The 21,162-nt window shown below is 64.5% G+C and overlaps 4 protein-coding genes and 1 long non-coding RNA gene across 7 annotated transcripts; 3 read left to right on the forward strand and 2 right to left on the reverse strand.

Moving 5' to 3' along the window:
- Nucleotides 1-826: 826 nt before the first annotated feature.
- On the reverse strand, nucleotides 827-4,284 carry S100A1 (S100 calcium binding protein A1). Of its 2 annotated transcripts, none has more exons than XM_065043188.1 (3): nucleotides 3,747-4,284; nucleotides 1,274-1,422; nucleotides 827-1,114 (listed from the first exon to the last, which is right to left on the reverse strand). In XM_065043188.1, the coding sequence occupies exons 2-3, from the start codon at nucleotides 1,412-1,414 to the stop codon at nucleotides 971-973; spliced, it is 285 nt and encodes a 94-aa protein (XP_064899260.1). In that variant the 5' UTR covers nucleotides 1,415-1,422; nucleotides 3,747-4,284; the 3' UTR covers nucleotides 827-970. The 2 variants fall into 2 exon arrangements, with proteins under 2 accessions (XP_064899260.1, XP_064899259.1); XM_065043187.1 differs by lacking the exon at nucleotides 3,747-4,284 and adding an exon at nucleotides 1,614-3,693.
- A 1,236-nt stretch (nucleotides 4,285-5,520) lies between these two features.
- Nucleotides 5,521-6,654, forward strand: S100A13 (S100 calcium binding protein A13). The gene is made up of 3 exons (XM_005508975.4): nucleotides 5,521-5,724; nucleotides 6,118-6,287; nucleotides 6,467-6,654. The coding sequence occupies exons 2-3, from the start codon at nucleotides 6,135-6,137 to the stop codon at nucleotides 6,596-6,598; spliced, it is 285 nt and encodes a 94-aa protein (XP_005509032.1). The 5' UTR covers nucleotides 5,521-5,724; nucleotides 6,118-6,134; the 3' UTR covers nucleotides 6,599-6,654.
- Nucleotides 6,655-7,272: 618 nt separating this feature from the next.
- On the forward strand, nucleotides 7,273-10,218 carry S100A14 (S100 calcium binding protein A14). The gene is made up of 4 exons (XM_065043169.1): nucleotides 7,273-7,407; nucleotides 7,664-7,774; nucleotides 9,084-9,230; nucleotides 9,326-10,218. Exons 1-4 carry the CDS (start codon nucleotides 7,288-7,290, stop codon nucleotides 9,443-9,445), a joined length of 498 nt encoding a protein of 165 aa, XP_064899241.1. The 5' UTR covers nucleotides 7,273-7,287; the 3' UTR covers nucleotides 9,446-10,218.
- A 2,715-nt stretch (nucleotides 10,219-12,933) lies between these two features.
- On the reverse strand, nucleotides 12,934-18,216 carry LOC135576603 (uncharacterized). Its single transcript, XR_010468400.1, has 2 exons — nucleotides 18,124-18,216; nucleotides 12,934-14,385 (listed from the first exon to the last, which is right to left on the reverse strand). It is a non-coding gene; the product is annotated as an uncharacterized LOC135576603 (long non-coding RNA).
- S100A16 (S100 calcium binding protein A16) lies at nucleotides 14,975-18,958 on the forward strand. Of its 2 annotated transcripts, none has more exons than XM_021296577.2 (3): nucleotides 14,975-15,133; nucleotides 17,877-18,048; nucleotides 18,159-18,958. In XM_021296577.2, the coding sequence occupies exons 2-3, from the start codon at nucleotides 17,893-17,895 to the stop codon at nucleotides 18,321-18,323; spliced, it is 321 nt and encodes a 106-aa protein (XP_021152252.1). In that variant the 5' UTR covers nucleotides 14,975-15,133; nucleotides 17,877-17,892; the 3' UTR covers nucleotides 18,324-18,958. The 2 variants fall into 2 exon arrangements, with proteins under 2 accessions (XP_021152252.1, XP_021152250.1); XM_021296575.2 differs by lacking the exon at nucleotides 14,975-15,133 and adding an exon at nucleotides 17,187-17,314.
- Nucleotides 18,959-21,162: the final 2,204 nt, after the last annotated feature.

Here is a 21,162-nt window from a genome sequence, read left to right on the forward strand (position 1 = left end):
TCAGAACCGGTTCCTCCAGCCCCACGGGGCGCGGTCCCTCCGGAGGGACGGGCGAGCGACGAGTCCCGGCCTGCGGCTGCCCCCCCCGGACCCTCATGTCCCCATGTTGCACCCCATCACAGAACCCCAGAACGTCAGGGGTTGGAGGGCCCTGGAAAGCTCACCCAGTGCAATCCCCCCATGGAGCAGGAACACCCAGATGAGGTTACACAGGAAGGTGTCCAGGCGGGTTGGAATGTCTGCACAGAAGGAGACTCCACAACCCCCTGGGCAGCCTGGGCCAGGCTCTGCCACCCTCACCCCAACAAGTTGCTTCTCATCTTCCAGCGGAACCTCCTGTGTTGCAGTTTGCACCCATTGCCCCTTGTCCTGTCCCTGGTTGTCACCAGAAGAGCCTGGCTCCATCCTCCTGACACTGCCCCTTTCCATCTTGATCCCCAGCAATGAGTCCCCCCTCAGGCTCCTCTTGTCCAGCTCCAGAGCCCCAGCTCCCTCAGCCTTTCCTCACACGGGAGATGCTCCACTCCCTCCAGCATCTTGGTGGCTGCGCTGGACTCTCTCCAGCAGTTCCCTGTCCTGCTGGAGCTGAGGGGCCACAGCTGGACACAAGATTCCAGATGCAGATTCCCAGCTGTGGGGCAGGGTGGGGCGCAGGGTGCGATGGAGGATCCAGCACAGCCTGGAGACGGGGATGTCTCCAGGCACTTGGGGTGACCCTGGGTGACTTCTCGCCGTGACCTCGTGGCTTGGGACAGGAAAGGCTCCCCAGCGTCCCCGAGGGGACAAGGCAAAACCCCCACGTGGAAACAAACTGACAACGTGCCGCTGGCTGGGTGGGGGCCTTTATTGTGGAGCCGGATCCCCGTGGGATCCCCGGGAGCGCTGGGGAGCTGGGGGTGAGCTGGGCCGTCGGGGGGGATCTCTGTGTTTCGGGGACGCCGCGGTGGGCGGCTGCGGTGACCGGCCGGGCTCAGGCGTTCTCCCAGAAGAAGGTGTTGCAGGCCACGGTGAGGGCGGCCACCAGGACCACGTACTCCTGGAAATCCACCTCCCCGTCGCCGTTCTCATCCAGGTCCTGCATGATCTTCTCCACGGCGCCCGTGTCCTTCTGGGTCTGTTGTGGGGGGGGCGCACAGGGTGAGGCCCCGGGGCTCAGCAATGCGCTGGGACGGAGGGGAAGGGGGACACCACGGAGGGAAAGGGGACCCCAGGAAGCAAAGGGGACCCCAGGAAGCAAAGGGGACCCCCTGCTCCCCGCACATGCAGCCCCTACCTCCAGGAAGCAGCCCAGCTCGCTCTGCAGCAGCTCCTTCAGCTCCTTCTTGCTCAGCTTGTACTTGTCCCCCTCTTTGCCCGAGTAGTGGTGGAACACGTTGATGAGCGTCTCCATGGCCCCTTCCAGCTGCGACGCCATCGCTCTGGCTGCGGGGAGGCACCCGCCGCGTTACGGGGGCACAGCCCCACACCGCGGCCGCCCCCCGCCCCGTCCCCTGCCGGGGGTGTCACACGCCGTGACCTCCACCCCCAGCCCTTGGCGGGGCTGTGGGACGGGGTTCCCGGCCACCAGCCCCCCTTGCATGGGGGTCTGCGCCCCAGCCGGCACCCGCGCTCACCTGAGCTCCCCGCCGCGCCGACTGCGCCGGGCCGGGGCGGCCGGGATGTTAAATAAGCTCCAGGCCCCCTCCCTCCGGGAGGATCCGATACCGGGGCTGGGCAGCCCGGCTGGCACCGCGGTGCCGCCTTCGCGGGGGCCGCGGCACGGGGAGCCCGGACCCCCGGCGCCCACTCGCCCCACACCGGGGTGACGCAGGGGAGCGTCTCCAGCCACACCGGTGCCTATGGGGCGGCTTGGGGCAGGGGGCGGGTGGGTGGCGATGTCCGGAGTCACTTTGCGGGGGGCTTGCGTGTCACTTGTTGCCACCACCACGGCTGCCACCGGCCCCACCGTGGGGCGGGGGATGTGTGGGGCAGCAGTGGGGTCCCTCGCTGGGGCCACCCCAGCTCGGCTCTGCTGCCAACATCCCGCACTGCTGGCGGCCCCGGTGGCACCGTGGCGCCCGGGGGCTGACCCCGCGGTGTCACCCGCCGGCGTCCCCCATCTGTCAGCGCCGCGGTGCCGGACCCCCCTGCCCTCCTCCCCGCGCCGATAAGCCGCAGGTGTCCGGTGTCCTGGGCCTCGCAACGGGAGCCAAGCGGGGCCGGGGGGAGCCGGCGGGGGCTATCGGGTGACTCAGCCCCGGCCCCCCGGGGCCGCCGGCTCCCGCACACACAGAGGCCTCTTGTCAAATTCAAAGAGCCCCACAATCCCAGCCCGGACGTTGCTCCAGCAACGGCGCAGCCAAGAAACCAGATTCCCGAGCTGGTATGGCTGATGCCGATAATCCCGGCCCCGCCGCGGCTCTGCTTACGGCCCCCCCGGCACCCGCATCCCGGCGCTGAGCCCCCAAACTCAGGCGGTCACAATCATCCCCCCATGTTTTTGGGACCCCCCACGGTGGGGCTGCCGGGAGCTGCCGGCGCGGCCGTGTGGTTTTTCGCAAGAGCCGGGTGGTGCCAGGCCCTTTATCCCGGATTCCAGTCCTAATTTGGGGCTAATTATATCCCGCTCCCTCCGTTTCCATCTCCCGCACTTCCTGGCCCTGCGGTTGGGAAACACTGTGGCTGCATGGCACCCCCGCGCCCAGGACCCCAAAATCACCCCCTGCCCCATTGTGGCCACCCCACTGTCACCACCCTGCGCTGGGGGGACAGCGTGGGGGGGCTGGAGGGTTCGGGGTGACATGCAGGGTCTTGGGGATCCAACCTGTTCTGCACATGGGGCGGCAGCAAAGGGGGTCTGGCCTGGAGGTGGGGTCTGGGGTGGACGTGGGGGTCCCAGATGGATATAGGGGTCCCAGATAGATGGGGGATCCCAGATGGATTTGGAGGTCCCATATGGATATGGGAGTCCCAGATGGATGGGGGTTCCCAGATGGATATGAGAGTCCCAGATGGATTTGGGGGTCTCAGATGGATAGGAGTTCCCAGATGGATATGGGGCTCCCAGATGGATGTGGGGGTCTCAGATGGATATGGGGGTCCTAGGTGGATGGGGGTTCCCAGGTAGATATGGGGGTCCAATATGGATTTGGGGTTCCCAGAAGGATGGGGGTTCCCAGATGGATATGGGGGTCCCAGATGGATGGGGGTCCCAGATGGATATGGGTGTCCCAGAAAATTTGGGGATCTCAGATGGATATGGGGGTCCCAGAAGGATGTGGGTTCCCAGATAGATATGGGTGTCCCAGATGGATTTGGGAGCCCCAGATGGATTTGGGGGTCCCAGACGGAGGCTCAGGAGCTGCGTCTCAGTGGACACGCTCCTGTTTTCGGTGCGGGGCAGCGAGTGGGGCTGGGGGCTCCAGGAGAGCCGGATCCATCCCGAGCCTGGGGACAGGGGACATGGTGCCATCGGCCCTCGCTCAGCGGTGGCACAGCCGGGGCCGCTGCACCACGCATCCCACCGCCCGGTTGTGCCGAGCTCCCCAGGGCTCCAGCCACGCTTGGGGGGGCTATTGGATTGAACCCCAAACCCGCAGGAGAGCAGGATTTGGCCAGGGCTTTCCCGCGCGGCGGGACCGGGGAGCTGCGGTGAACCCCGACGCCGCGGGGGTGCCGCGGGGATGCCGGAGGGGTCGGTCCCCCCGAGCAGCGCCGGAGCAGGCCCGGCGTGTCCGTGCTGGTGGATCCCCAGGACAAGCTCTTACCAAACCGGGAGCAGCGAGGGACATGCCAGGAGGTTTACACACATCTTGGAACAGGTTTCAGCCACGGCGACTCCCGGTGCTCCACTTGGACCCAGCTAAACCAGTCACTCCAGTTGCTGGTGCCGGGGCTGGGCTGATCTTGTCTCTATGTCCCATCGCTGGAGCAGGGAAGAGGCTTTTCCGTGGGGTTTGCAGGGGGGAGCTGCTGGGTGCCCGCTGTGCCAGGGTTGGGGACATCGCGGTGGCACCCAGTGGCACAGCCCCAGATCACTGCGCCCCGCACCGATGGATGGAGGGGGCTGGTGTGACCATCCCTGGTAGAGCCAACACACATTGGGGACGATGGGACGGGGACGCGCAGCGGGCTCCACTCCCTTTGGATACATGGGGACGTGCCATGTGTTGCCCCCTCCGGTAGCGCCGGTGTGCCCGGGGTCACCTCTCCCTGCCCGTGGGGACGGCCCCGGGTGGCATCCCGGCCTCGACCGGGAGGTGCCGTTTCTCCCGCCACCTGTGATTTGGCCGCATCCTGTCGCGGGGCCGCTGCAGCACCTGCTGCCTCCTCACCCCACCGTCCCGACACCCCGAATTCCAGGGGTGGCGAGTCACAGGCCCGCCTGGCTCTCGGGGTCGGTGAGTCACCCCAAACTTGTCCCTGTCCCCGCCGAGCCTGACTCACCCCAGCGGTTTCCCAAGAGCCCATCTCAGTCCCCTGACGTGTGGGGCTCCCCGGAAGTCCCGTCCCCGTCCCCCCGTCACCCCGGGCAGGGGGACGGGCCGGATGGGGCTGCAGGAAGCCAATTCCTGCCCCGTGAGCTGGTGTGGCGGCTGCGGGGTGGGGACCAGGCCGCCCGGTGACAACCAGAGCCTCCCCGTCCCCGTGGATGGGCGGACTGAGTGCGTCAGGACTCAGCAGAAACCGCAATGGTGACGGTGACGTTGCGCTGGGGACCTCCCTGCTCCGGGTCCCCAAAACACCGCCGGTTGTGGGGGTTCCCCGAGACCCCTCTTGTGTGTGCTGCTCGCCATGGGCTGCGGGGATGCCGGGACAACGGCCCCGTGGTGCGTGGGGACACCCCGGTGAACCTGCACCCCGGCGGGGAATGGGGGCGGCTGGTGATCAGTGACGTCCCAGGCACGCTCCACGTCCCCAATGTCACCCCTGTCCTGCACGGTGTCCCCCGGTCTGGCCCCGGGGCTGTGCCGTGGGCGCCGTGCAGGGTTTACACGGGGCCAGGACACGGTGCCGCGGCGCAGGACCCCGTGGGAACGGCGGTGCCGCGGTGCGGAGCTGCTCCGTCTGCCAGGTGGAAACCTCCAGGGCTGCCATGTTATAAATACACAGTGATTAAAGGGGAACACTCCAGCAGTTCCAACCCCCTAATTAATTTGGATTAATTAATTTTTACAAAGCCCACTATTAATAGGGATGATGTCAGTGGGCGGCTGACTCACAACTCTCACTCGGTGCGGGTCGAGCCCAGCCCCGGGTCCTCAGCGCCGCTGGATCGCGGGCTTGGCATGAGCTGCCACATTGGGACCACGTCCCCATCCCCATCGGGATGTGTTTGGGGGTGAGACCTGCCCCGCACCCCCAGAACAGTCCTGGTGGTGCTGGAGCTCCATGAGATGCTCCAGCCCAACAGAGCCCTGTGGTCCCATCCTGCTCCCACCCCCAGCGCGCGGCCGGTGGTGCTGAGGCCGGGGCAGGTTGGCACCCGTGGGGCCGAGCGCTGCACTTGGGCCGCTGCCCGTGCGGGGAGGGAGGAGAGGAGGACGGTTCCGCGCTCGGGCGGTGTCTGTGCGTCCGTCCGGCTGCAACAGGAAACCCAACACCGCGGTGCGGGGGGACAAAGCGCCGCGTTCTCCCCTCCTGTGGCGCAGGGTATAAAACCTGCCGGGGGGCTGCGCCCTGCCCACGGCTCTGCCCACGGCTCTGCCCGCGGCTCTGCCCGCAGCTCTGCCCGCAGGCCGGGGGGTAAGTAGGGAATCGCTGCCTGCGGCACCGGCCCCTCCCCAGCCACCATGTTTCCCGTGCTCGCAGGAGGACACGGGCACAGGGGACCCCGGCGCAGGGGACCCCGTGGTGACCCCGTCCCTTTCCTGATGCCCCCTTGTCTTGGCTGCTTCTGTGGCGCTTCTGCCCGATGGCAGCGGCGTCACCAAACGGCTCTGCCCACCCCCCCTCCCCGCACCAATGCGGGGGGTCTGGCTGATGCAGCCCCGGGACCCTGCTCAGCCCCGCGGAGCTGAGACCGTGCAGACTCGAGGCTGGCGAAGGGGACAGGGTGCCCTTCTCCCCAAACACCCCGACATCGCCTCCCCGGGACACCCCTCTGCCTGCCACCCCTGTGGGCTCCTCTCCCTGCAGCCCCGTGGCCCGGCGCCATGGCCACCGGCGAGCTGACCGAGCTGGAGACGGCCATCCAGACGATCGTCACCGTCTTCTTCAGCCACGCGGGGAAGGAGGGCAAGAAGGGCACGCTGACGGCCGGCGAGTTCAGGGAGCTCGTCCAGCTCCAGCTGCCCAACCTGATGAAGGTGAGACCAGGGGCAGCGTGCGCGGGGCGGATGGGACAGTCCCGTGAGCCCTCAAAGCTGGGGGGGCTGCTCCCGGTACCCTGGGATTGGCAAACGAGAGCGAGCAGCAGCTCCCGCTCGCCCTGTCCCGCTCACGGGGGGTCAGGACATGGCTGAGCCCCCCGGTGCTGGCCCCACAGGACGTGTCCCTGGAGGAGAAGATGAGCGAGCTGGATGTGAACAACGATGAGGAGCTGAAATTCGGCGAGTACTGGCGGCTCATTGGCGAGCTGGCCAAGGCCATGCGGAGGGAGAAAGCGGGGAAGAAGTGACGGGGCGCTGGGGGACTCGGCCGACACGGAGCTAATAAAAGAGGTTTTCCCAAGCATGAACGTCACTGCTGTTCTTAGCCGGGGGGCTCCTGGTTTGGGCAGCCGCTCTCCCCCCCGCCTGCAGCTGCCCATGGCCACGTTGTGCCCAGGGACCGGCCCGGTGGGTCGGGACTCGCTCTGCGTCGGGGTGGCCGCTGTGGGGAACCGGTGACGGATGGGGCCATTCCCAAATGGCCCCGGTGCCACCCTGCACCCCACAAACGCCTTCCTGCCGGGCTGTGGGGTTGCTCAGTGCAGCCCCGATGGGTGGCAGAGATGTGGCTGCGACCGGGGTGGGGCTGCGGAGCATCTCCATCAGCGATGCCACGGTGGCCACTGTGGCCACCACCTCCACGGTATCAATGGCCAAGCCTCTGTGGGGTCTTGGGTGGCACGGGGCGATGGGTCTGTTGGCACAGCACATCCCAGGCTACCCAAGAACCCATATCCCGGTGTTGTTGGGAAACGGTGAAATCCCCAGCATGGGGTGACCCCTCCTGGAGCCGCCCGGTGCCCGGCGCACTGTTCCCACGCGGCACTGCCGGGATGGATGGATGGATGGATGGATGGATGGATGGATGAGCAGCCATCAGTGTGGCCGGGAAGGAGGCGTTTCCCAGCCCCACGCTGGCTCCGGGCCAGGCTCCAAAATGAGACGCCTTGCACCACACCGCAGCTGGGAGCGCAGGGAGCTCCCACTCACACCTCCCCGCCGTATAAAACCCCGGCGCGCCGCAGCCTGCGCACACCCAGGAGAGCCCGTGGAGCAGGTAAGTGGCCCATCCACCGCCGCGGGATGGGGGTCCGTGCCCCGGGGGTCCTGCCGCCCCTCCACACCCCCACTGCTCCCACGCTTTGGCTGCGCCACGACTCGCCGCCGGGGCAGGGGCGCTGCCGCTGCCGGGACGTGTCCTGGCAGCTCACCGCATCCCGGCGCTTCTTCCTCACCCCGCGCTCAGCCCCGGCGCCCAAGGAGGGAAAGCTCCCCCACGCCGAGAGCTGAGCTTGGCTTTCTCCCCCCGCCAGCTCCCCAGGATCCCGTTGGACAGGACAACCCCACCACCGGCACCGCCGCCGAGGAGCTACAGCCCCGCGAGGAGCAGCATGGGCCAGTGCAACTGCCGCAAGAAGCACAAGGTCCGCGAGCGACCCCGCGGCACCGGGGGGGTGTGGGTGCAGGGTGACCCCGCGCGGCCCCGTCCCTCGGAGCACAGCCCCGGGCTCGGGGTGACTCAGAGCAGCACGGCGGGGCCAGCCCCAGCCCCATCCTGGAGCCAGCGGAGGACATGGGGGGGATGTTTTGGGGTTCGGCGACGCTGCCCCGGCGCTGGGCAGGGGGACTTGGAACCGCTTGAAAGCTCGAGGAACCGGGCAGCTTTCTCCAGCTCCCGTGGAGTCACCTTTGGGAGCTGCGCTCGCTCCTCGCAACTCCTCCAAGGATGCCCGATGGCAGAAAGCGTCCTGTTCTCCTCGGCTTTCAACCAGGGGGTGCCCACCCCGCGCCCCTTTGCACCTGCGGAGGATCCGGCTGAGCCGGGGCAGCGGGCTGGGGCTCTGGAGATTGCCAATGCGCATCGCCTGATGTGGTTTACTGGTGTTTCGAGGGGGAAACCGCAGCTGCCGAATGAATCACCATCGTTTCCCTTCAAACGCAGCTTCGGCTGATTAGCACGAGTGGCCGAGGAGCTGGGCGTGTGGGTCAGGATGAGGGTCTGCCCCCCAACCCATAGGGGAAGGGGTCTGCAGCCCTGATGGGGAGGGAGAGGGGGTTTGCTGCCGCCAAGCCCCACCGCGGTGGGTGCGCGGGTTGTCCCCGGCACTGACTCACGCCGTCATCCGCCGCTTGTGCAAAGGAGAGGAAGAACCAGTCCGGACGGCCGCGCGGCCCCCGCGCGCCATGGGTGTAGCGCCCGGAGACGCCGGGGTGGCTGAGCCGCGCTGGCCCCGGGCAGGGAGAGGTCCGGGCAAGCAGGGACGAGGGGTGACATGTCTGTGTCACGTCGGGGTATGGCAGCGGTGTGGAGGGAGCAACATCTGTATGGTGGGGTCTCACATCTGTACAGAGCGGTCTCATATCCCTACAGAGTGGTTTAACATCTGTATGGGATGGTCTTGCACCTTTATGGGGATCCCATGTGTACGGTGGTGTCACATCTGTATGGGGGGGGCCTCGCATTGGGGGGGAGGGGGCTCACATCTGCATGTTGAGGTCTCACATCTGTAGAGGGGGGTCTTGCATCTCAATGTGTGGGTATCACGTTGGTAAGGAGGTTTATCGCATCATTGTGGAGTGGTTGAACATCTGCAGAGAGCTCTGGCATATCTGGGGTGTCCCATCCTCTCGGGGGATGTTCCGTCCATCCGGGAGTGTCCCATCCATATTGGGGGGTGTCCTGTCCATGTGGGGGGGTGTCCAGCTGGTGCTCACTCTCTGCCCCCTGCACAGGACTGCCAGGAGCTCACCGACGTGGAGCGGGCCATCGAGACCGTCATCAACCAGTTCCATTGCTACGCGGTGAAGGGGCAGAAGGAGTATCTGACGCCCAACGAGATGCAGGAGCTGGTGTCGCAGAAGCTGCCCCATCTGGGGAAGGTGAGGGCACAGCCCGGGGGTGCTGGGGTGGTCACGGGCTGCCCGCGGGACCCCGCAGCCCCATCACCCTGATGTGTTTTCCACCCCTGCTGCAGTGCGTTGGACCCCTCGAAGAGAAGATCGAGTGCATGGGAGACCCTAACGAGGCCAAGCTGGAGTTCGGAGAGTACTGGGACATGATGGGGGACGCGGCCAAGGGCTGCCGGAGGAAGTAGAGGGTGGCGGGGGACGGGAAGGCACCCGAGGGCTCAGGCTCTGCACCGAGAATCGCGAGAGGCTGCTGGTCCCCCTGGGATGCGGCTCGGAAAACGCAGCGTCGCGGACTCATCTCCCCACGTCCCCAGCCGGGGCGGAGGGATCCCCCTCTCCGCTCTATCCCTGCCCTCTCTTGCCTCTCCTTCCCGTCGGCAGAACTCCCTTCCATCCCCAGCCCTGGCCCGTAGCCGCGGCGGGAGGGAGGTGGCAAGGGGGCTCCTGGCCCCGGCTCTGGGGTTGCCTTTCTCCGTCCTTTACTCCAGAGCCTTTCCCCCGGGCTTGTCCCACCTCCAGCCCCAAAACCCCTCCGGTTGCAGGTCCCCCAGCCCCAGAGCATCGCAGCAAAGAGGGACTTGGCTCCTTCCCCCGAAAGGTGTCGGGGTTTGTCCCCCTGTCCCCGTGCCACCCACGGGAGCCCCTTTTCCGCCACTCCAAGCACCTTCAGGGGCTCCTAGGACTTGGGGATGGGCCCGATGTTGCTGTTCGTGGCCTGAGCATCTTCTCTGCTCTTCCACCAGTGCAGGGACCGCGGTGCCCTGTGCCCGCCCAGGTTTTGGGGTGCTATACCGGGGTGCGCTGTGTGCACGGTGCTCCCCCGCCTGCCCCTCTCCAGGGGTGCTGGCCCTTGGCTAGTGGCTGCGCTCAGGGCTGGGACGGTGGCGGGTTGTTAGCAGCTTGCGTCACTTGCAACCATTTTTGTATAAATTAATAAAGGAAAATCTTGGAAAAACCAGCCAGGATGGGGTGAACTCATTTGTCCTCCTCCGTGGGACGAGGAAAGTGTTGGAGCGGGAAGGGATGGGGATGCAGATTTGGGCTCTGAGCATCACTCGGTGCTGGGTCGCATGGCCCCGCTGGCCCCAGCGCAGAGCGCGAGGGTGCAAGGGATGCTGCGGGCGTGCAAAGGGCACCACAAGTGTGCAAAGGATGCTGCGGGTGTGCAAAGGATGCTGCGGGTGTGCAAAGGATGTTGCGGGTGTGCAAAAGACACTGTAGATGTGCAAAGGACACTGCAGATGTGCAAAGGATGCTGCAGATGTGCAAAGGATGCTGCAGATGTGCAAAGGATGCTGCGGGTGTGCAAAGGACGTTGCGAGTGTGCAAAGGACGTTGCGGGTGTGCAAAAGACACTGTAGATGTGCAAAGGACACTGTAGATGTACAAAGGACACTGCAGATGTGCAAAGGACACTGCAGATGTGCAAAGGATGCTGTGGGCGTGCAAAGGACTCCGCAGATGTGCAGATGTGCATGCACAGGATGCTGCAAGTGTGCACGGTGCTGGGGGCGCATGCAGCGCTGCGCATATGCATGGGATGCTGCAAGTGTGCATGGCACTGCGGGTGTGCATGGTGCACAGGGTGAGGGTGTGCACAGGGTCAGGGTGTGCACAGGGTCAGAGTGTACACAGCGTCAGGGTGTGCACAGTGTCAGGGTGTGCACAGTGTCAGAGTGTGCACAGTGTCAGGGTGTGCACAGTGTCAGGGTGTGCACAGGGTCAGAGTGTGCACAGTGTCAGGGTGTGCACAGTGTCAGAGTGTGCACAGGGTGAGGGTGTGCACAGTGTCAGGTTGTGCACAGTGTCAGGGTGTGCACAGTGTCAGGTTGTGCACAGTGTCAGGGTGTGCACAGTGTCAGAGTGTGCACAGGGTCAGGGTGTGCACAGTGTCAGAGTGTGCACAGGGTCTGGGTGTGCACAGGGTCAGGGTGTGCACAGGGTCAGGGTGTGCATAGGGTCAGGGTGTGCACAGTGTCAGGGTGTGCACAGTGTCAGGGTGTGCACAGCGTCAGGTTGTGCACAGTGTCAGGGTGTGCACAGGGTCAGGGTGTGCATAGGGTCAGGGTGTGCACAGTGTCAGGTTGTGCACAGTGTCAGGGTGTGCATAGGGTCAGGGTGTGCACAGTGTCAGAGTGTGCACAGGGTCTGGGTGTGCACAGGGTCAGGTTGTGCACAGTGTCAGGGTGTGCACAGGGTCAGGGTGTGCACAGTGTCAGGGTGTGCACAGTGTCAGGCTGTGCACAGGGTCAGGGTGTGCACAGTGTCAGGGTGTGCACAGTGTCAGGCTGTGCACAGGGTCAGGGTGTGCACAGTGTCAGGGTGTGCACAGTGTCAGAGTGTGCACAGTGTCAGGGTGTGCACAGTGTCAGGGTGTGCACAGGGTCAGGTTGTGCACAGCGTCAGGGTGTGCACAGCGTCAGAGTGTGCACAGGGTCAGGGTGTGCAATGTGTCAGGTTGTGCACAGTGTCAGGGTGTGCACAGGGTCTGGGTGTGCACAGTGTCAGGTTGTGCACAGTGTCAGGGTGTGCACAGTGTCAGGGTGTGCACAGGGTCTGGGTGTGCACAGGGTCTGGGTGTGCAATGTGTCAGGGTGTGCACAGTGTCAGAGTGTGCACAGCGTCAGGGTGTGCACAGTGTCAGGGTGTGCACAGTGTCAGAGTGTGCACAGTGTCAGGGTGTGCACAGTGTCAGGGTGTGCACAGGGTCAGGTTGTGCACAGCGTCAGGGTGTGCACAGCGTCAGAGTGTGCACAGGGTCAGGGTGTGCAATGTGTCAGGTTGTGCACAGTGTCAGGGTGTGCACAGGGTCTGGGTGTGCACAGTGTCAGGTTGTGCACAGTGTCAGGGTGTGCACAGTGTCAGGGTGTGCACAGGGTCTGGGTGTGCACAGGGTCTGGGTGTGCAATGTGTCAGGGTGTGCACAGTGTCAGAGTGTGCACAGCGTCAGGGTGTGCACAGGGTCAGGTTGTGCACAGTGTCAGGGTGTGCAATGTGTCAGGGTGTGCACAGTGTCAGGTTGTGCGCGGGGTTGTGCAGGTGCCCAGTCCCCAGGGTGGTTTGTTCCCAGTGGTCCCCATGGCAGGGACCCCCACGCAAAGCCGGGGACCCCAAGGGCTCTGGGCTCACTGGGAGCTCAGAGGAGACCCCGAAATGCTGGACTCAATAGGACCTGGAAGCCACGCGGCCAGCAGCAGACGTCACCTGTTCCGGGAAAGCACGGGATTTCTGCGTAATTACAGCAAATTAGAAAACAGTAAATGCTACAAAGCGGTGGCTTGTTGGGGTGGAGAAATGAGCTCAGGCTATGCGGGGTGGAAAATGGGCTTGAGAGGGTGTAGGACGCCCACCAAGACTAATTATGCCATGTAGAATGGGACCGTGGCTCCTGCTGAGCTCCCCGGGGGTGCGATGGGGATGGGGACCCCAAAAAGGAAGAGGGTGCTGGTTCCTCAGCGGCACCTTGTGCTGTGGGGATGCAAAAAGGATGAACAAACCCAAACGGAGCCAAAACCCAGAGAAATGCGATGGAAGCCGGGGCTGGCGGCCGGCTCGGCGGCACCGGCACCGCAGCTCGGCCACGGGCCGCCCTCTGTCTCCTCTCACCTTGGGGTGGATTTCACAATGAGAATGACTATTTATTGTTCCTGCCTTGGAAATAAATACATGGAAATTAAGCAGAAAGGTGTGGTGTGCATTTAATTAGAGACAGGAAATGTGTCAAGTGGTTGGAGCGATGGAAGGGGGGGGAACGAGAGCACCGGGCTGGGAATGTGCTGTGGGACTCCTGGGTCCTCCTTCTGGTTTGGCGATCAGCTCCGCGGCGTGACATTGTGCTGTCGGGAGGACGGCAATTCCTGCGGCATGAGCCATCCCGATAACTATCTGTTTGATCTGGGAAGGCTTCGGAGTGGCAGGAATGGCTCAGCCCATGTTGGTGCCCTTTGGTGAGTCAGTGCCGGCCACACAGGGATGGGACCACCACATCTCTGCGCACCACGACATCCCTGGGCACCACCACATCCTTGGGTACCACCACATCCTTGGGTACCACCACATCCCTGGGTACCATGACATCCTTGGGCACTGTGACGTCCTTGGGCACCACCACATCCCTGGGTACCACCACATCCCCGGGCACCGTGACATCCTTGGGTACCACCACATCCTTGGGCACCATGACATCCCTGGACACCATGACATCCCTGGGCACTGTGACATCCTTGGGTACCACCACATCACCAGGCACCATGACACCCCCGGGCACCATGACATCCTTGGGCACTGTGACATCCTTGGGTACCACCACATCCCTGGGCACCATGACATCCCCGGACACCATGACATCCTTGGGCACCGTGACATCCTTGGGTACCACCACATCCCTGGGCACCATGACATCCCTGGGCACCATGACATCCTGGTACCACCACATCCCTGGGCACCATGACATCCTTGGGTACCACCACATCCCTGGGCACCATGACATCCCTGGGCACATTGCAATGGACACTGAAGACCCCCAAAGCCAGGGCTCGGTGTCCCCCCCTCTGCAAAGGGTCCCATGGGACAGAGCCCATACGTGAGAAGCCGAACTGCTCCATGGGACCCTTCAGAGCTGGTGGGGATCAGGGCAGAGACAAACGTCACCGGCGCAATCAAAATGTCTGGGAAACGTCTGGCGATGGGTTTGGATGGTACGTGGCTGCTCTGAGCACACACACACGCCCTGGATGCCTTGTAAGAATAAGGGCCTGGATGCGGTTGTGACATCTGCCAGGCAGAGGAGAGTAATGAAAGCCGGTGATTCAGAGGTGAGCTGTTTGCCTGCAGGGTCGGGGAAGGATTCCCACCCTCCTGGGATGTTGCATCAATGACAGCGGAGCATCTCGGCCGCGGACGGGTTTGCTTCCTCCCAACCGAGATTAGGAAGAAGCCACCGCAGAGCTGAGATGACACACGTCGCCTTTTTCCGGGATGACAATCCCCGAGGTCCTCCGAGCAGGTGGCTGTTGTGCATCACCTCCCGCACCTCCAAATATGGAGCTCCCAATAACGCCCGTATCTAATCTTGGCATCAAATCGCTGCGCCATCGTTCCAGTAGACATCCAGGGGTACAATTTGCTGGGACAATTAATTATGGATGTGAGTTTACAAGCACAGCTACCAGTTGAAAAGCACCTTATCTGTGCCAGGGCATCTGGAGAGAGCTGAGAGCTGCATATGGCCCCGCTTGGCGCTGGTGTTTGTGCTTTTGGGGCTCATGATATCACAGAGACCCGAGCCAGCGCCTTTCACCCTTCAGAATGAGTGGTTTTGGTTCAAATAAATGATTCCCCCCAATTTACTCCTCAGCCACACTAGATCCCAAGGGCCGGTGTCGCCGGTCCTGTGTGCACACGGGGGGTTTGGAGTGGAGTGGGTGATGGGGACGTGCCATGGGATGGGGCAGCCGGATTTTTGGCTGGTGGGTGTTTGGATCACGGTGGGTTTGCAAAACCAGGGGACCACCACCCCCAGGACCCCTTCCAGCCCCTGGGGTCCCTCTGGGCGGCCCCCAAACGCCACCCATCGCCCCACGGCCGCGTGCGGGGCAGCCCCCGCCACGGAGCCGGAGCCGCAGCCCATCGCGGGTCGCTGCTCCTGACGACCCGTCGTGGGTGTCGCAATCGCAAGGAGCCATTTCCCAGGTGAGCCCCAGCCTGGGAACGCCCTGGGAACATCAGGGAGGGGCGGGAGCCTCCTTAAAAGCCCCACTGGGCCCCACGGGTATGGGTGCAAGGTGAGCAGAGAGCGGGCGTCTCCAGTTCCCACTGCCCGCGCCGCCGAATCGGTGACAGACGGACGCAGCAGGACTCCCGGACGGGGCCAGGTGAGGCTCTGGGAAGGACAGATCGGGACCTTTGGGTTGAATATTCAACCAGGAGCAGCCTCAGGACGCGCTGCTGCAGGTTGGGTGGTGGAAACCCCCTCGAGCCCTTCGGCGGCGCCGCGCGCGGGGCCGGGTGGACAGGACCCTCCGGCTGCCCGGGGAGCACCGGGGGAGCGGGGCTGGGGGCAGGTGGGCCTGCACACGGTTTGGCAGCGTCTGTCGACCCACAGAGAGCCCAGCACCGGGGGTGGCCAGTGGGGCCTGGCCCCTGGAAAAGGGGAATTTCCCCCCGGCGGTGCCGGAGCTGTGGGCAGGGAGTACCGGGGCTGTGTCCATCTGCGGGTCCAGCTCAGGGTGCTGGTGCCATTGAGTGTGCGAGGAAGGAGAGGAAGAGGAGAAAGAAGAGTGGGGACGGCAGCAGGAGCCAAGCGGCCGACGAGCCCCATCCTGCCCGTCCCGCCTACCAGCGCCCAGCCCCGCCATAGCCGTGCCAGCACCCCTGCACCCCGCCACGGTGACGATGTCCCGGTGCCCCGGGCTGGCCCTGGGGGTGCGTGGTGGGGCTGTGCGCGTTGGCCGTGCCGGTGCCGTGAGTCAGTGTGGGAGCAGGAGCCGCGATGCCCCGATGACGGGCTGCGTGTGGTGGTGGGGAACCGGTGATGTGGGGTCTGTGAGTGGGGACCCAGCGGGTGAGGGGGTGGGTGTGCAGCGAGTACTCTGGCCTGGGTGCCGCTGATTAATTTTTGTTGGTAATTAATGGCCTGGGATGTCGGGCTGGAGCTGGAGGTGTCTGGTGCGTGGCTGTGCCAAGCGCTGCAGCTCGTGGTGGGACCTCCTGCCAGCAATGGGGCTGTTCAAAAGCCACCCCGGCGCCCAGCACCCTGCGAGCCTGGGCCCTTGTGGCCAGGAAGCCAATGGAACCTGGGGTAGGTTAGAAGGGGGTGGTCAGTAGGTCAGAGAGGTTCTCCTGCCCCTCTGCTCTGCCCTTGAATAAAGGGTTTAGTTCAAATACTATCAGGATATACTTGTGGAACATATATACATACATATAAAATATATACAGCCATAGCACCCTGAGAATGCCCCATCTCGTCTGATCTGGGAAGCTAAGCAGGGTCGGGCCTGGTCAGTGCTTGGATGGGAGACCATACAGATACACAGGCATAGCACCCTGAGAACACCTGATCTGGGAAGCTAAGCAGGGTCGGGCCTGGTCGGTGCTTGGATGGGAGACCAGCTAGGTCCACAGAGGTTCTCCTGCCCCTCTGCTCTGCCCCGGGGAGACCACACCTGGAATATTGTGTCCAGCTGTGGCCCCTCAGCTCCAGCAGGACAGGGAACTGCTGGAGAGAGTCCAGCGCAGCCACCAAGATGCTGGAGGGAGTGGAGCATCTCCCGTGTGAGGAAAGGCTGAGGGAGCTGGGGCTCTGGAGCTGGACAAGAGGAGCCTGAGGGGGGACTCATTCCTGGGGATCAAGATGGAAAGGGGTAGTGTCAGGAGGATGGAGCCAGGCTCTTCTGGTGACAACCAGGGACAGGACAAGGGGCAATGGGTGCAAACTGGAACACAGGAGGTTCCACTTAAATTCTGTGATTCTGTGACTGTCCCCACTCCCAGGGTGCGATGGCCCTGGGCTGTGGCACCAGGACACGGGACAAGGACAGCTCAGGAGGGCACCCAGCCATGATGAGACACACAAGTGCAGGAGGCCCAGGACTGAGCCTTGTGTCTCTTTCCACCACCCTGATGTCTTTGTCTTGGGGTTGAAGTGGGGGGGTTGGTACAAAGAAAGGACAGATGTGAGCCAGGCCTTGGGCACGGGGCAGGTCCCGGGGGCATCACAGATGATGCTCCTGGAGTGGGGAAGGTTAGGGTTGGGGTGCCATCCCGTTGGCTTTCCCCAAGCCCTGCTGGGGCAGCCGGCACAACGCCCCTGGTGTAAATCAGTGTAAATACAGGGAGCAACACGCCCCAGCGCATCCCCTCCCCACCACCGCCGGGGCAGGAAAGAGCCAAGGCCGGACAAGGTGACGCCGTTTCCGTCCCTGCCCGGGATGTGGATGCCGGACCCCGTGACGGGGACCATCCTGTTGGGTCCGTCCATGGGAAGGAGCTTCCTGGCTTGGGGCAGCCTCAGGGCCACGGAGCCAGGAGAGGGACCCTGGACATTGAGCAAACAGGCAGGATTGGACCCCGGGGTGCGAGGGACGCCCTTGGCTGGGCTCGTGGGGGGCTTGGGCAGGTCCAGACCTGCCCGGCGGGGTGTTCCCGGAGCCGTGAAGCAAGAGGAAGGCTGGCCGGTAATTCCTGCCCTGGTCCCGCCGCCGCCGCCGCACGTCTCCCAGCCCCATTCCTCCCTAATGAGCCCTGGGAACCAGCGGCTGTGGCCCCAGCGCCATAATTGCCGCCTCGGCCTACGCGTGGGGGCGGCCGCCCGGGGGGCAGGTGGGGCGGTTGGTGTGGGGCGGGTGTTGTGCCGGTGCGGGCAGCACAGTGCTGGGGACGGGAGGATTGTTGGGGTGATCCAGCGTGAGCAGCGACGTGGGGACACCAGCATGGTGGAGGATGCTTTTTGCCTGCCCGGGGGCTTGCCGTGACCCCAGGGCTGGTGGCACCAGAGACCCCCATGTGTGCCCAAAGAGATGGCTTTGGCAGCACGCTGCCTGCCCTTCTACCCCCATTTTCCCAGCATGGCCATATGGGGTGTCCCGTGGCCCCTGTCCCTGACCCCCGTCCCCGCAGGTGACCGCAGGCAGCGATGGAGCAATGCACGGAGCTGGAATGGGCCGTCCAGGTGCTGGTGAACAACTTTGACAAGTACTCCAGCCACCGCTGCTGCTGCAAGAAGCCGCGGCGCATCACCAAGAAGGAGTTCCGCAAGATGCTGAGCCACGAGCTCAACCACATGCTGACGGTGAGCCTGGGGCGCGTGGGGCCGGGAGACCCGCTCCTCCCGCTCGCGGGGTGTCCCACCCTGCACCCCGCTTACCCCGGTGTGAGCCGTTCCGCTCTGTCTCCCCACAGGACACCGGGAACCGGCGAGCGGCCGACAAGCTCATCTGCGACCTGGATGAGAATAAAGACGGGCGCATCAGCTTCGAGGAGTACTGGACCTTGATAGGCGGCATCGCCAGCCCCATCGCCCAGATCATCCGCCAGCAGGAGCAGAGCGTCAAGCTCACCAAGTAGCCGGCGGCACCCAGACCCCCGCATGGGCGCAGCCCCCCGGGCTCAGCCCCTGCTTCTCCACAGCTCCCCGCTTCTCGCCTCTCCTGCTGCTGAGCCCGGTCCTGAGCCCCAGCCCGTCCTGGTTCACCCCGGTTCACCCCGGTTCACCCCGGTGCGCCCCGGTGTCCCCACAGCTTTGCTGGCTGAGCTGAGCCATGTCGGGATGCAGCTGGGTGGGCAGACCCTGCGGGTGGGAGCTGGGGGTGCGAGGCCATGGCAGCCTCGGGGGGCTCCTCCTTGCCCCACGCCATCCCTGCCCTCATCCCCCCGACAAGCCCTGTCCTCACCGGGCAAGATGCAAAAGGAAAGGCTTCCCCTCATCTAGGACACAAATTCTGCCTGTTCTCAGACCTCTGGGGCACAGCCCCGCTGGCAGAAACCCATCACTACCAGGACCCCCCTCTCCCCTCGGAGCTGACCCTGAACATTGGGGGTGTCGTTGGGAAGAAGGCGCCTTTCCCCCTGCGCAAGCCGGTGAAGGGTCTGTCCTGCCTGCGCTCCCTGGTGCTCTGGTCCCCTGGGCTGGGGGAGCGTGCGGTCCCCTCCGGGCGCCACCACTGTGGTTATTTATTGCAGCAATAAAGTTTGGAGGAGCAGTGGGTGGCAGAGGCTTTGCCTTCCCAGGGGGTTCCCCCCAGCCTGCGTGCACCGAGGCGACGCGGGGGGCTGAGGGTCTGCCCTGTCCCCTGTCACCCACCCACTCACAGCATGGTCTGGGCTGGTGACAACGTCCGTCCCAGCTCTCCGGCCTCGCAGGGATGAGCTTCCTGGGGCGATGGAGCCACCACGAGGTGTCAGCAGACACCCTGGCCTCCCAGCACCCCACCAGCCCTGCAGCACCCCAAACCGCTGACTGGGGCACAGGGCGTGGACACTGCGGCTGCATGGCCCAGGGACCCTGTCCAGGTCCCCATGTGGGGTCTGAGCAGCCTGAGACCACGGCCCCATGTCTGTGCACCCCAGGACATGGCCACACATCCCAGGTGATCTTGTCCATGTCCCCATGTGGGGTCTGAGCAGCCTGGGGCCACAGCCCCATGTCTGTGCACCCCAGGACATGGCCACACATCCCAGGTGACCTTGTCCATGTCCCCATGTGGGGTCTGAGCAGCCTGGGGCCACAGCCCCATGTCTGTGCACCCCAAGGACCACAGCCCCACATCTGTACACCCCAAGGACCACAGCCCCACATCTGTACACCCCAAGGACCACAGCCCCACATCTGTGCACCCAAGGACATGGCCACACATCCTGGGGGGACCTTGTCCATGTCCCCATGTGGGGTCTGAGCAGCCTGGGGCCACAGCCCCACGTTCATGCACCCCAAGGACATGGCCACCCCAATCCTGGGGATCTTGGGGCACCCCAACTCCTGTGCTGCATCTCAGTGCACCCCATGCCCCCCTCCCAGGCTGGGATAACCTCCGTGGCGCCGCGTGTGCCGGGACGCCGCGGGCCGGCAGCGCTCGGCGGGGACCGTGTCGCCGCTCGGCTTGTGGCGCCTGGGGACGCCCACGGTGTTGGCAGAGAGCCCGGCCCGGCAGCCTCAGCGCCTGCTGGGGATTTTCCACTGGGAGGGGACTTGGCACTGGGCCTGCCATCATGGCGCTGCCCCCCGTGCCCCCCACTCCCATGGCAGGGGGGTGGCAGCGCTTTGGAGCTGAGACCCCTTTCCCCAGCCAGACCCTCCTCGCTGACCCTGCTGCTCCCCTCCGCCATGCAGGAGCATCACCGGCTCCTCCCGTCCCCCTGCTGGCGCTGCCCACCTTCCCCTGCCCTGCAGCGCTGGGGGTCCCGGGCAAACTGGGGGTGCCCCCATGGGCGATGGCGCAGTGGGGCAGGGCTGCGCTGAGTCACGGTGCAGGAATCCTCAGGCGTGGGCAGGGCTGTGACTCACCGCGCTGGCGATGGGGCGAGCGGGGCTCGGCCGGTGCTGCTCACACGGAATCCCAGCCATCCCGCAGCCTCGGCGTCTCTAGACGCGACCTGGAGCGTGAGGGGCAACCGACCCCCAGCACCTTTCATTTGTAGATGCGGATGGGCTGCAGCGCTCAGAATCAATTCAGGATGTCCCCCCCTTGTTCATGCTTCTCTGCAGGACCCGAGCAGCCGGGCTGGGGCTCCGAGCACTTGCAATCCCCACGCTGGTGCTGGTTCAAGCTGGGCATGTTATTTCCCACCCCAGAGCTGCTCAGAGCAAACAGGGGTGCATGGGGAGCTCAGGGCATGGGAGGAGCTGCTGCAGGGCACGGGCATGCAGGACAGAGCAAACAGGGGTGCATGGGGAGCCCAGGACACGGGAGGAGCTGCCACAGGGCACAGGCATGCAGGACGTTGGTGTGTCCAGGGGAGAGTGTTGCACAGGCATCCGCATGGGCAGGTGGTGGTTTGTGTGCTCAGCGGCTGCACCCATGGGTGCTCCCCTGGAAAGCCCTGGGGCACTCTGCAACAGCACCATATGGCAGGCGGGGAGCGGGATGCTGTGGGGCTGCGGGACAGGGATAGAGGTGCCAGGCTCTGCGGGTGGCCCCAATTTAGGGAGCTCGAGCCCACGGTCCTGTACCTGTGTCCCCAGCAGGATCGGCTCTGGGCACCCTGTGCCAGCTGCTAACCCAGTCCTGGTAGTGCAGCAACCTCCATGTCCCACGTGGCACAAGGTTTGTAAGGTTTCAGAAAACACCCCAAATATGTTCCCCCACAGCCTTCCCCAGGCGCCACAACCCTGGGAGAAGGAAAACAGGTTCTCCTGCAATCCCCAGAGACTGAAAGGTCGGCTCAGGATGCTCAGGGCCACCTTGGG

This window comes from Columba livia, chromosome 28, assembly GCF_036013475.1.
Source record: "Columba livia isolate bColLiv1 breed racing homer chromosome 28, bColLiv1.pat.W.v2, whole genome shotgun sequence".
NCBI lineage: Eukaryota > Metazoa > Chordata > Aves > Columbiformes > Columbidae > Columba > Columba livia.

Bases quoted from the DNA above. Each gene is read 5' to 3' on its own strand.
- S100A13 (XM_005508975.4), top strand. From the start codon at position 6,135: ATGGCCACCGGCGAGCTGACCGAGCTGGAGACGGCCATCCAGACGATC. The intron at 6,288-6,466 runs GTGAGACCAGGG...CTGGCCCCACAG, and splicing joins AGCTGCCCAACCTGATGAAG to GACGTGTCCCTGGAGGAGAA.
- S100A1 (XM_065043188.1), bottom strand. From the start codon at position 1,414: ATGGCGTCGCAGCTGGAAGGGGCCATGGAGACGCTCATCAACGTGTTC. The intron at 1,115-1,273 runs GTAGGGGCTGCA...CCCCCACAACAG, and splicing joins AGCTGGGCTGCTTCCTGGAG to ACCCAGAAGGACACGGGCGC.
- S100A14 (XM_065043169.1), top strand. From the start codon at position 7,288: ATGAGACGCCTTGCACCACACCGCAGCTGGGAGCGCAGGGAGCTCCCA. The intron at 7,408-7,663 runs GTAAGTGGCCCA...TCCCCCCGCCAG, and splicing joins CAGGAGAGCCCGTGGAGCAG to CTCCCCAGGATCCCGTTGGA. The intron at 7,775-9,083 runs GTCCGCGAGCGA...CCCCCTGCACAG, and splicing joins ACTGCCGCAAGAAGCACAAG to GACTGCCAGGAGCTCACCGA.
- S100A16 (XM_021296577.2), top strand. From the start codon at position 17,893: ATGGAGCAATGCACGGAGCTGGAATGGGCCGTCCAGGTGCTGGTGAAC. The intron at 18,049-18,158 runs GTGAGCCTGGGG...GTCTCCCCACAG, and splicing joins AGCTCAACCACATGCTGACG to GACACCGGGAACCGGCGAGC.